The 14,310-nt window shown below is 35.6% G+C and overlaps 1 protein-coding gene across 4 annotated transcripts in view; it reads left to right on the top strand.

Annotated features, from left to right (window-relative positions):
- The window catches only part of LOC143648451 (centrosomal protein of 97 kDa-like), a 34,436-nt gene extending 27,683 nt beyond the window's left edge, over positions 1–6,753 (top strand). For 3 of the 4 annotated variants that reach the window (XM_077118520.1, XM_077118521.1, XM_077118522.1), the window contains one exon: positions 1,548–6,753. In XM_077118520.1, the coding sequence (XP_076974635.1) occupies positions 1,548–2,249 (702 nt within the window). In that variant the 3' untranslated portion in view covers positions 2,250–6,753. The remainder of the gene's footprint in view (positions 1–1,547) is intronic. The other variant, XM_077118523.1, reaches the window with a different exon arrangement.
- Positions 6,754–14,310: the final 7,557 nt, after the last annotated feature.

Here is a 14,310-nt window from a genome sequence, read left to right as displayed (position 1 = left end):
CGTTTTCCAGCTTCTAGTGGCTACTGTCTACAGCTTCTCCTGATTTTCACTGTGCTTATGAAGGACTTCAGTAATCCAGATTAAAACTCAGCCTAATTCAGTTGGGCCACACCTTGATTACATCTTCAAGATGTAATATGTTGAAGAGATTGTATTTATAATGGGTTCACACCCACACCCCTCTGATTGTGGACCAAGACCAAGAACTTGAACAATCTGGGGTGCACAATTCAGCCCACTACAGATGGCTATGATATGTATGTCCTAAAAAGTACAGCGTAACTCCCTGGGAAAGAGAGTTTGAATTCGATAACAGCACACTTTAGGGACAATTCAGATAACTAGTTTTACTAGTCTTGTATTGTTTCAAACACTCGATAATTTCTTGGAAGAAAATATTCTTATGGAAGAATTTTTAATAACAGGATCTGACCTATAAAATTAAATAATTATTGATTTTAAGGTTTTGTAATTTCCAATAGTCAAGAAATAGTTATATTAATTATAAAATACCAGTACCATGGAATACTATGGAGCAGTTAAGAAGAGTAAGATAACAGTATGAAATGAAATTGAAAGAGCTCCAAAATAATACTTTTCAGTAAAAAAACCGCAAGTCACAGAACTGTCTATTCAGGTTCCACTTATGTTTCTTTTTTCTTTTAAAGCCTGTGTGTTTAAAAATATTTAGTAAAAGGTCTAGAAGAATATACATCAAACTGATATCAGTGATTTACCTCCAAGAGCAAAGGGAAACTTTAAAAAATACTGTATCTTGCTTTGTTGCTTGATCTGGTAACATCTCCTTTTTTATATTTTTGAATCCTCTGTTACAATTTGGTCTTGTCTTTTATCTCTTTTAACATAGTAGGCATAGTTATTTTTTTATTGTTATTTTTAAAAATATTTTTATTGTAAACCTTAACAAACATTCTATACATGATGTACAATCACTGGCTCACAATATCATCACATAGTTGTGTATTCATCATCATGATTGCTTGCAATTTTTACAGTAAATATTTTTACTTGTGAAGTTTTAAGAATATTTTAAAAATGTGAAAGCTATATTGTCAAGAGCTCAGGATATTTTTAGGCAATTTGAGGATTGCATATACTATGGATAATGTTTAAATACTCTTCTTATGTGGATATCTAAGGAAGACTTTTTAGTGGATTTACTTATATTAATAGGTTCTGATCTGTCTTACTCAATAGACTTAGGTGTATATTGAGTATATTATCGACCCCTTGGTCAATTAGAGGTAGACTGTTGTGCATTGGATAGTTTATCTAGTAGATGCAAGGGACTTGCTATGGCCCGGCCCCACTGGTGAGGGCTTTTTGTAACCAAGGACACATGCCATTTATGCCAGACTGGTTTAGGCTGAGGCTGCTATGAAAAGAGCAAGAGCTTTAGAATCAGGTAGTTTCTATTCTAATGATGCATTTACCAGCTTCATAACTGCTGGAAAAAAATCTCAAAAGGCAACTATAAAACAGGTATGATTTTTATATTATAATAACCATTATCCTTTGGTATATAGGTAAGGTCTTTACAGGTTTGGCAACAGACAGTGAACCAGCACCTCAGTTCTTGGCATGCTGATGTTCCTGTGTCAAGTAGTTGGATACCATCTAAGCTTCCATTATCCACGGAAAGCCAGGAGCTATCTTCTGATCAAAATTCCGACTGGGTCATTGCTCCTGATGAAGCTCCTCAAGAGAAATCTTTACCAGAATTTCCAGACTCTGGTTTTCATTCCTCCCTAACAGAACAAGTACATTATTTGCAGGATTCTTTGGATTTTGAAAAAAATTCCCCAGAGGGCAGTGAAAGTTCCATAATGAGGAATTCCACTGACACAGTCAAATGTGGCAAAGAGTCAGATTTAGGGGATGTTAGTGAGAAACATGTTGAATGGAGTAGGGAAAGTGCACACAATGAGCAGGATAATAGTCTGCTTGAACGGTATTTAACTTCAGTTCAACAGCTAGAAGATGCTGAGGAGAGGACAGCTTTTGATGAAGCGATAGGAGATAGTAAGCTTCATATAATTCATTCCCCAGAAAAGTTTGATACCTTGTGTGACAGTGGTGATTTAGGTGAGACTCATGGCATATCTGCTACTTTGCAAGATGAAATCAGCCAGACACCAGAGAATTATAAACTAAATAAAGAAGTTCAAGGGCAGCAGTCAGAATGTGATTCTACATTTCAGGTGTTGCATGTTGGTATTACTGTATAGCACATCTTTGCTCACTTGGGAAGCTCAAGTCCACTTAACTTTTCTTAAGAATGTTTTCAATTGCCTTTCCTTTTGTTTTTTTTTGGGAGTAGGGGGATAGGAAGGGCAGTACTCCCCCCAGTTTTGTTCCTGTTTATGTAGATTTTATATTCTTGTCTCATTATTTTTCCAGATTCTAAATACTAAGCTGATTTTTCATTTTTGTTTTGCTAACCATTTACTTAACTGTAATGTACAAAACAATATTTATATTTATATTGTTTGGTTCTTAACAAATGACTTATATGAACAATATTCTGGTTTCTTGTATGTACTCAGTTTATTTCCTTTCAAAAATAATTAAACTAGAAGGAGATGCAAGGTAGTTCAGTAGTAGAATTCTTTCCTACCATGAGGGAGACCCAGGTTCAATTCCCGACCCATGCATTTCCCAAAACAAACAAATAAAACAAGCAAACAAAAGAAAGAAAAAGCAAACAAACAAAAATTCAACAAATGTGCTACAATAACAGGATACTCACATGGAAAAAAAATGAAATGTGACCCCTGCCATACAGCATGCAAAAAAATAATAATTGAACTAGAATATCTTACAAATAAGAAACTTTATCTTAAAGATATAAAGAACAGAATGTAGATTCTTTTGTATATGTAGTAAGAAATGTAACTGTTAAAATGAATATAAATGACGAATATGAGGATGATGAACTATTTAAAGTTGCCAGAGAGTCTTCATGGAGTAAAAAAGTCTTTTTTTCTTCCCTTATAAGTCAAAGCCTTCCGATAGGTAAATTTAGAAATAAAGGTAATATAGGATTTTTCAGTGGGTATGATTAAATTGTCTCATGGGAACTTTAATGTCATGCATCATATGAAGTAAAATATTTCATCCAGTTTTAAAATCAAGCTTACTTAGAACAATACAGGAATATTTCTTTTAGATAGGAAGAAAGCAGATGTTAAGCTCTATTGCCTTGGAATAATGTCATGCCAAACATTTGTTATCTTTTCATTTACTGCTTTTTTGCCCTACAGAGAAGCATTTATGTGCCAATATATTGCCATAAATTAATGTGTGTTCATCTTCTCATTTCTGCTTGCATTTATGTATTTCAGCAGAAGATGCTTGGCTGTTCACTTCATTTTTAACCTCTACCCTATAGCGAACGAAGAATATTTCAAGTAATAACTAGTGGTAGAATATAAATTGCTTTTTTTAAAAAAAGCTATTTTTCAATCTAAATTTGTGAAATAGTGTCACATTTGGAAGACAATTTAATGATGATTAAGAAAAACAAAACCTTATTTTTTCCTTTAAAAATTACCTATTTTTAATTATGAAAGATAAATACAACATAAAATCATTTTAACCGGACAATTGTTTAACATTAAATACACTGACAATACAATGTAACTTTTTTCTTTGAATCACTGATTTATTTATTTATTTTTATTGTGAAAAATAACATATATATATATATATATATATATATATATATATATATAAAAGCAATAAATCTCAAAGTATACCGCAACATTATACAGCAGATTTCAGAGTTTGCTTTGGGTTACAGTTCCACAATTTTAGGTTTTTCTCTTTCTATCAATTATTTCTTAACTTATTAAAAAGAATGTTTATCTATAACTTCAGGAAGAAATGATAAGATTATGTTTCAGTGTTACAGATGAGCTGCATTTGCAAATCAAGGGTAATTTTTGGAAGCTTGATATTTTAATCTTTGAGAATGTTCTAAAATCATTAGACAACATATATCTTCTTTCCCCCATCTGTGGACATGCAGCTGTTTAAACCTATGGCAATACGTATGTGTTCTCTAAATTTAGGTGCTAAATATCCATATTCTGCTATAGTCACTAGGTCCTCTTCTTTGAAATTATATAAAATAAATCTTCTACTCCTTCAAGAACAGCCAAGGATCACATGTTATACCTAGTTGATAGTTAGAAATATTTCTCCAGTATAGTAAAATGTATTTTTCTGGGTTTGTAAATATGTAGTACTCAGGTTGAGAAGACTTGGATTTCATTCTTAGAAATCCAGAATGTCTTGCAAAGAAAATGTTTTCTGTCCTTATCACCAAAACAGCAGTTTTACATTCAGAATGATTTTCCCTATTGAAACCTGTGTAATGTTGGGTGCTTGTTAAATAAAAATTGAATTTTTTTACTTTTTGAATAGTGTTATCTTTTAAAATAACTTTAAAAAGTTATCTTTTATGAATAATCTTGAATTTCTTCTTAAATATATCCTATTTTTCTACCTAACAGTTAAGTGCCTCATTTGCTGCCCATAGTTAGAAAAAAAAACAAAACAAAGCACCCAACTTGCACTGTACTAGTTCCAAAGTGCTACTTCATGGTACATTAATTTTTCATAAAAGCTGCTGAAATGTCATAGTATTACTTAAGTGGGTTTTTGCTAACATTATATTCTTCTTCTTTTTTTTTTTAAAGAAATGGGAAAACACAACCTAATTCATTTTAACATCAGCATTTATAAGCAATATTTTCTTTTTCACCTTTGCCATGTTTTTCTAGCCCATAAATAGTATTTAGAATACTTTTTAAAAAATTGACAGACTATAATAATTAATACTCTACTTCTCATCTGTATTTTATTTAACTTTTATTGCAGTTTGAACTACAAGAATATTAAGCAGTCTCCCCACCCACCCTAATTGTACAGAGTATCTTGAATGTAAATGAATGAAAAAATGTAAATTAAAATGTAGGAAATCTGTGGCATAGACTTAATGTTTTTTGATAGGTTTACAATGTTATTTAAAAGTAATATTTGTAAGTAAGATATTTGGTTTTAACTATGGGCTATTCATTGGTCTTGAAGAGGGAATAGTGCAGTATGGCTTGGGAAGTTGAGCTTTTACATATTTTTTTGTGATTTTTCTAACAGGAGAGATTTAGGTTAGCTGTTCTATTTTAGGTCATATCAGTTCTCTTGATTTATGAAAAATTCAGTGTATCAATTAGAAATTCTTATAGATGTACAGAATCATACCATGTGAGAGTTGGAAGGAACTGTAGGGATTGTCTATTCAAATCTCTTTGTTATAAACATGAAACTAAGGAGCAGAGAAGTTGAACAACTTGTTTAAGGTTACCACTAATTAGTAGTAAATAAACCATGAACACTTAAATATTATTGTATCTGAAATTTTATTATACTCTCTTTATTAATCTCTACATTTAGTGAGTCAGTAGGGGAGTCTGTATGTTTTTCATTCTCTTTGAAAGAAAAAAAGTTTTAAGAGAGAAGTTTCCCTCTCAATGCAGAGATGTTTATAGAAAATAACTAATGTTCTCAGAACCCTGAGTGGATTTTCTCCAAGAAATGTTATTTGATTAAAATAGTTTTTAAAGAGCAATAGTAGATAATAGTAGAAAAGAATAATTGCATCTTAGAGTCCATTTATTTGATGTTAAGGAAGTAGACACTCTGCTGAGAAATATAAAATTTTATGTTGAAATGCTGAGTTTGATTATATTTCATCTTTAGTTTTACAGAACAACAGATGTTAAAGTTTTAACTCTTCTGGTGTGCAGAAAGCTGTGATCATGACAGTTGATACATACACATATTAGTTCGATTTTATAAATTTAATTGTAAGAAGCCTCATAAAATGCATGTTTTAGGAAAAGCTTCATTTATTTACCCACACAATTGATTTTATATATATATAAATACATTGTGTATATATATATACACACGCACGCAAATACACACACGTATAACCTTATTCTTGAATAATGTGGGTGCCATTCTTGAGTATGTGTTTATCTCCTGTTTTGGATTATTTTAAATATATAAACACTATATAGTGTATTCTCCTGTTATGCATTAAAGACAAGTATACACCTTTTTATAAATATTTTCAGGAACAATACAGACTCAAAATATTATACTGTTTCCCTTTTTTGTGTGTGTGTGTTTGAATTCTTCGAATTGGATTTATAAAATTAATATATAAAATATAAAACCTTTTTTTTATAGGGGAATATAGGATGAGTCTAGTCCATTTCATAAATGAAAAACATTCATGAAGTGAAGAAGAAAGGGTCTGTAAAAATTCTAAATATTTTTAATGAAATAGTTTCATGAAGAATCTTATTGTGGCATATTAAACTTAAAAGTCAGTCAACAAAGCAGTCCTTACAGCCTTGGAAAGAAAACAAACAATAATTGTCTTTTAGAAATGAGGTGCTTTTTATTTATGAATGAATAAAAATCATACTAAATTTTAATTCCTTTTCTGGATAGCAGGAATCACTCTATAGGGCTTTATTCAATTTATAATTAGAGTGTTTTATAATAATTTTATGTTGACAATAAGAGCTTAAAAATAATTTGTTTTTGGACTATCTTTAGATTTCTCTTAATCTGTTGTAGAAATAGTGGGCGATTTAAAGTGGTTACGGTCTGTTTTATGAAGGGTTAATATTTTATATTGTACTTATTTAATTTGTATTTGAGTTTCTAATTTTAAATAAAATTTAAATTGAAAATGTTAAATAAAAGCTTTTAACATTTGTTTGAGTGTGATATCTTTATTATACTGATTAGTAGTAATGATTCTTATTCATTTTGCTTGCAATTAATGGGTAAATGAAATTCAAAACAAATTATAAATAGAACTCAACTAAAGAAGGTACAGAATATTGTCTTGATATAAGTGAATTTACAATAAAATAGTCTTAACCTTATTAAAGTGGATATGAAGTGAAAAGGATGCTAATTTAGTTCTGTCAGTATAGACTTCATTACCTACTGTTTACCCACTGGAATTCTCTGGGTAGGGAAGAGCAGAGGCTATCTGTACCTCCAAGAGCACAGGTGACACAACCAGATGCTGGAGAAGGGGTGCTGAACATTTTATGGGGTGAGTGAATAAGTGGAGTAGAAAACCCTTTTATTTGACACAATTACGACCTGTAGTTGGTTGGCTAATCAAAAGATTGCTTAGAGTAGGGAATCATAAAAAATGATAAATATGTTTATATATGATATATATTTAATACCTTAAACTATACATGGAGAGAAATGTAATTGACATACAGTGTTCTCGTTTGCTAATTGCCGGAATGCAATATACCAGAAATGGAATGCTTTTGAAAAGGGGAATTTAATAAAGTTGCTAGTTTACAGTTCTAAGGCCAAGAAAATGTCCCAGTTAAAACAAGTCTATAGAAATGTCCGATCTAAGGCATCTAGTGAAAGATACCTTGGTTCAAGAAGGCCAATGAAGTTCAGGGTTTCTCTCTCCACTAGAAAGACATGTGGCGAGCAGGGCGACATCGACTAGCTTCCTCTCCAGGCCTCTTGTTTCATGAAGCTCCCCAGGAGACGTTTTCCTTTTTCATCTCCAAGGGTTGGCTGGCTGGTGGATTCTCTGCTTCGTGGTTCTGCGGTGTTCTGAAGCTTTCTCCAAAATACTTCTTCTTTTTATAGAATTCCAGTAAACTAATCAAGATCCATGTAGAGTGGGTGGAGACACATTTCCATCTAATCAAATTTAATACCCACAATTGATCATGTCACATCTCTGTAGAGATAACCTAATAAAGTTCCAATTTATAGTACTGAATAGGGATTATAGGAAATGGTTGCTCCCACAAGATTGATTAGGATTAAAACAAGTTTTCTAGGGTACATAAATACTTTCAAACTGGCACATATTTAAAGTAGAACGTTTGATAAACTTTGACACATGCATTCCCATGAAGCATCACAACAATCAAGATAATGAAAATATCACCCCCAAAAGTTTGCTATTGATAATCTCTATGTTGTCTAGTTTATTTTACTCGGTATAATGATTTTGAGATTCATCTGAGTTCATTCTTTTCATTGTATGTGTTTGCCACAAATTATTTATCCACTTATCTATTGCTGGACATTTGGGTAGTTTCTAGTTTTGGGCTATCACAAATGAAGCTGCTATGAATATTTGTGTACAGGTCTTTGGACTTATGCTTTCTTTTTCTCTTTGATAAAACCTAGGAGTAGAAAGGCTTGTTATATGGCAGATATATGCTTACCTTTATAAGATATTATGCCCTTTTCATATGGAGGCCTAGAGCCCTTAGGAATTCACCGACAGGGAGACGGGGACTAGGAAGTAAGTCAAGCCACGTTTCCTGCGCTCCTTGAATGGTCTACTTCTATGCGTACTGCCCGCCACCAGGAACTCCCTCAACACCCCACGCCTCTGAATGCTGTCACCCATGCCCCACCCTGGCGCTCCAAGCACCGTGCTCTGACAACCCTGCCCCACACCCCACCATGTACACCTACCCCAGCCTGACCTACCTCTCCTGGTCAAGCTCACAGTCTCACCCTACCCCTCCCAAGACCTGAGCACCCACACCCAGCCCCACAACCCCCATCTTCCCTTCCCTGCACCCTGTAGGCATTCACCTTCGTACCCGGGCCACACCGGTCCCCAACCCATACAGTCGTGCAACCCTGCCCCACCTATCCCTGAGCTCTGAAAACATGTACATCAGTGTCGTCCCCCAGACCCATGCACATGTGCACCCCACCATGACTCCCCAGCTGTGGGCAAGCGCTGACCTGTGCACCCAGGCTTCATCCGGCCCTAGGCCACGCAGGTACAATCCTGCCCGGCTGCCCCTGAGCTCTGTGCAAGTACAACCAGTGCCCCATCTCCCAGACCCAAGCACACCAGGGACCTGCCTCACAGATCTGCGTACACGTACAGCCACATCCTCCCCGCTAGACACCCACACATCCTTGCACCAATCTTTTGAACTCTGCACCACCAACCCCCACCCTGCACATATGCATACCCTTGTCCCACTCCCGGCACAAATGCGCTGCTCCCACACCTTGAGGGGCTCATGTGCACATCTGTGCCACATAGCCCCTGCCCTGAACCCCTTCCCCAAACCCACCCTGCGCCTGTGCACCCACACCAGCATCCGCCAACCTGCAATCACCTGTCCCTGCCCCTCATTCCACAAACCCTGCGACCCCTACCCTGTCCTTGCACACTCATGCATCAGCATCCCAGCCTTCCTGAACCTCTCCCCCCATGCAAGGACTCACCCGTGCCCTGCCTTCCCTGTGCCCCAACCTCTGTGTCCTGTCCCCCACACCCTGGTACCCACGACCCCCATGCTCTACATGCCTACCCACATCCTGCCCACGCACCAGCCCATGCATCCACACAACTTCCTCATCCACCCCTGGCCTGCACCCTACCTCTGTTTCCCTCATGCCACACCCTGCTCCTGTGCTCCAAGGCCTGCCTGAGCTGCATCCCACCCCCATGGCTCTCTCCCCCATGCCGTACCACACCTCCACAACCCCACGTCCCGTACCCCACACTCACAGGCACTAGTGTAGCAGACTGACCCGTGCCTACACCTGTGCTGCAACCCTTCACCGCACTATTGTGCCCCACTCCACGCCCCGCATCCCACTCCACACCTGTCACACAAATACAAAGCTTTAGACTACTGAAGAAAATCAACTTCCAAAGTAACTCTATCAAGATATGTACAGGCCTCAAAGGCAACAGAAGATCACTAAGCATATGAAGATGCAGACAGATAATATCACAGTCTAATGACCAACTTAAAACACTGGAGGAGACGCAGACTTTGGGACAACTAATGAAAGACATTCATATAACTCTACTAAATAAAATCAGTGGCTTAACTAATGACATAAAGGAGATCAAGAAGACACCAGGAAGAAGAAAATAAAGAGGAATGTGAAAGACTAAATAGAAAAATAGCAGATATCACAGAGATTAAAGGTGCTGTAAACCAACTAAAAAATATACTAGAGACACACAACAGTGGATTTGAAGAGGCAGAAGAAAGAATACGTGAATTAGAGGATAGAACAACTGATTTCAAAAACACAAAAGAGCAAATGGCAAAAAAGATGGAAATTTTTGAATTGGATCTCAGGGAAATGATGGGCAAAACAAAGTGCACAAATATAAGAATCATCAATGTCTCAGAAGGAGAAGAGTAAAGGGCTGGGGGGCTATAATGACATAATGGAGGGAAACTTCTCAACCCTTATAAAAGACATAAATATGCAAGTCAAATAAGCCCAATGAACTCCAGATAGAAGAAATCCAAATAGACCTTACCCAAGACACATACTAACCAGTCTGTCAAATGTTGAAGACAAGCAGAAAATTCTGAAAGCAGCAAGAGAAAAATAATCTACTACATACAAGGGAAACCACTTAAGACTGAGTTCAGACTACTCAACTGGCACTATGGAGACAAGAAGGCAGTGATGTGAAATATTTAAGATCCTGAAAGAGAAAGACTTTCAACCAAGAATTTTGTACCCAGCCAAATTATTCTTCAAAACTGAGGGAGAGATTAAAATTTTCACGGACAAAGAAAAACTGAGAGAATTTGTCAACAAGAGACTGGCCCTACAAGAAATACTAAAGGGAGTTCTGTTGGCTGGAGTGAAAGAAAAAAAAAAAAGACGGGAGAGGGAGGTCTGGAGGACAGCACAGAATTGAAGAGTACCACTAAGTGTAACCTAAAGGATAGAAAGAGAAGGAGGAAAAAGAATAAATAGATCTGACAAGTAAAATCCCAAAGATAAGATGGTAAATTCAAGAAATGCCTTTACAGTAACAACTTTGAATGTTAATGAACTAAACTTATCAATTAAAAGATACAGATCGGCAGAATGGATTAAGAAATATAATCCAGCTATATGCTGCTTACAAGACTCTCATCTTGACACAAGGGTGCAAGTAGGTTGAGAGTGAAAGGATGGAAAAAGATATTCCACCAAGCTGTAACTGAAAGAAAGCAGGAGCAGCTATCTCAATATCAGACAAAATAGACTTTAAATGTAAAGACATCATAAATGACAAAGAAGGACACTATATATTAATACAAGGGAGAATTTACCAGAAGAAATAACAATCATGAATGTTTATGCTCCAAATCAAGGAGTTTCAAAGGATTTGAGACAAGCATTGGCAAACTGAAGGAAATGATAGATGTTTCAATAATTATAGTAGGAGACTTCAATGGACCACTCTCCTCTATAGATAGACAACCAAGCAGAGGATCAATAAGGAAATAGAGACCTTAAACAATTTAATAAATGAATTAGATCTAACAGAAATATGTAGATTATTACACGCCAAAACACCAAGATATGTATTCTTCTCTAGTGCTCATGGAACATCTTCCAGGATAGATCATATGCTGGGGCACAAAACAGATCTTTACAAATTCAAAAACAATGGGCACTTTCTCTGATCATAATGGAGCAAAGCAGGAAATCAATAACTACCCCAAAATGAGAACTTTTGAAAATTAAATAACACACTCAAACAACCAGCGGGTCAAAGAAGAAATTACTACAGAACTTGGTAGCTATCTGCAGACAAATGAAAAGGAAAATGCAACATATCAGAACTTATGGGATGTGGTAAATGCAGTGCTGAGTGGGAAATTTATTGCCCTAAATGCCTATATTAAAAAAGAAGAAAGAGCAAAAATCGAGGACTTAACTGCTCACCTGGAGGAACTTGAGAAAGAACAGCAAACTAACCCCAAAGCAAATAGAAGAAGAGAAATAACAAAAATTAAAGCAGAGCTAAATGAATGGGAAAGCAAAAGAACAATAGAAAGAAACAATAGAACCAATAGTTCTTTCTTTGTAAAATTCAATAAAATTGATGGACCACTACTAAGACTGGCCAAGAAAAAAAAGAGAGAGGATGCAAATAAACAATATCAGAAATGAGATGGGGGTTGTTACCACAGACCCCAAAGAAATAAAAAAAGTCATACGAGGGTACTATAACAACTATATGCCAACAAACTAGACAACTTAGAGGAAATGGATAAATTCCTGGAAACACACAAATCAGCTGCATTGAATAAAATAGAAATAGAAGATCTAACAAGCCAATTACAAGTAAAGAGGTTCAATCAGTCATCAAAAATCTTCCTCCAAGAAAAACGCAGAGCTAGGTAGTTTCACAGGGGAATTTTATCAAACATTCCAAAAAGAACTAACACCAATCCTGCTCAAACTCTTCCAAAAAATTTGAGGAAAAAAGAACACTACCTAACTCATTTTATGAAGCTAACATCACTTTCCTACCAAAACCAGGTAAAGATGCTATAAGAAAGGAAACCTACAGGCCCATCTCACTAATGAATATAGATGCAAAAATTTTCAACAAAATACTAGCAAATCAAGTCCAACAACATGTTAAGAGAACTATATGCCATGACCAAGTGGGGTTTATTCCAGGAATGCAAGGATGGTTCAACACAAGAAAATCAGTTAATGTAATACAGCACATTAGAAAATTGAAAAGGAGAAAGCACATGATCATCTCGATTGGTGCTGAAAAAGTATTTGACAAAATTCAACATCATTTTCTGATAAAAACACTTTAGAAGGTAGGAATCAAAGGCAATTTCTTCAATATGAGAAAGGTCATATATGTGAAACCCACAGGCAGCAACATAGTCAACGATGAGAGACTAAAAGCTTTCCCATTAAGATCAGGAACAAGACAAGGATGCCCTCTGTCAACGCTATTATTCAACATTGTACTAGAAATTCTAGCTAGAGCAATCAGACAAGAAAAAGTAATAAAAGTCATCCAAATTGGAAAGGAAGAAGAAAAGCTTTCTTTATTTGCAGATGACATGATACTAGGAAAATCTTGAGAAATCTACAAGAAATTTACTTGAGCTAATAAACAAATTCAGCAAAGTGGTGGGATATAAAATTAATGTGCAAAAATCAGTAGTGTTAGATATAGCCCCAGTCTTTCTAAGCCCAACTCTGCAAGTGAAATCATTGTCCTCCCCGCTATATGGGACATGACATCCAGGGGTGAAAGTCTCCCTGGCGATGTGGGAGATGACTTCTAGGGATGAATCCAGACATGGCACCATGGTATCAACAATTACATCCTGACCAAAAGAGGGAAATGAAGTGTAACTAATAAAGTATCAGTGACAGAAAGAGTTCAAATAGAGTCAAGAGGCTACTCTGGAGGTTGCTGTTATGCAAGCTTCAGGTATACCTTGCTACCTATCATAGCCTGCCAACTCCCGATCAGGACCATTCCAGCCAATTCTAAAGAACACCTAGGACAACATATAAGATTTCATAAGGGTTCCATGCACTAGAGTAACTTTCTAGAAACTTACAACTTCCAGATGGGTCCCTGGTACAGATAAGTCCTGAAACCTAGCCCAGCTTCTCCAGAACATCAGATAGTTCCATCTCCCTACTCCACATTAGTGACAGACCCTTCCAATATTAAAAATTTAGAATGGTCATAGCCCAAGCAACCCCAAAGAGAGGGATGGAAAGATCAAAGTTGATGGTGGAATTATACATAGAAGACAGGACTTAAATGAATATGAATGCTGAATCATTAAATTAATATCTCTTTTAGTCTCCAGTATTTTAGAGCAGGTAGAAGTAAAAACTTACAATTGTGAAATTGTAACCCATGTCAAACTCTGAAATATGTTCTACAACTAATTGTGGTGCTGTGCTTTGAAATTTATAGCTTTTGTGTGTATATGTCATTGTTCACAAAAAAAGAAGGAAAAAAAGTCGATTGTGATGGTAAAAAAGTATTTAAGCCCTCTAGCCTCCTATATTATGGACTAGCTAGAAGGAAAATATGAGAGGATCATATGGTAGCCCATGACAAACTCTGAGATCTGTTCTGTAACCACTTGTTGAAGAGTGCTTTGAAAACCATTGCTTTTTTATTTCTTTGCTTTGTATATATGTTATACTATACAATAAAAAAAGTAAAAAAAAATCAGTAGTGTTTCCATGCACAAGCAATGACCTAATTGAGGAGCCAATTAAGGATAAAATTCCATTCAAAATAGCAACTAAATGAATCAAGTATCTAGGAATGAACTTATCTCAGGATATAAAAGACTTGTACATAGAAAAAACTCCATAACATTATTAAAATAAGTCAAAGAAGATCTAAATAGGTGGGAAGACATTCTC

This window comes from Tamandua tetradactyla, chromosome 10, assembly GCF_023851605.1.
Source record: "Tamandua tetradactyla isolate mTamTet1 chromosome 10, mTamTet1.pri, whole genome shotgun sequence".
NCBI classification, from domain to species: domain Eukaryota; kingdom Metazoa; phylum Chordata; class Mammalia; order Pilosa; family Myrmecophagidae; genus Tamandua; species Tamandua tetradactyla.
The sequence above is the reverse complement of the archived record's forward strand: the minus strand, read 5'-3'. Positions and strand labels throughout refer to the sequence as shown.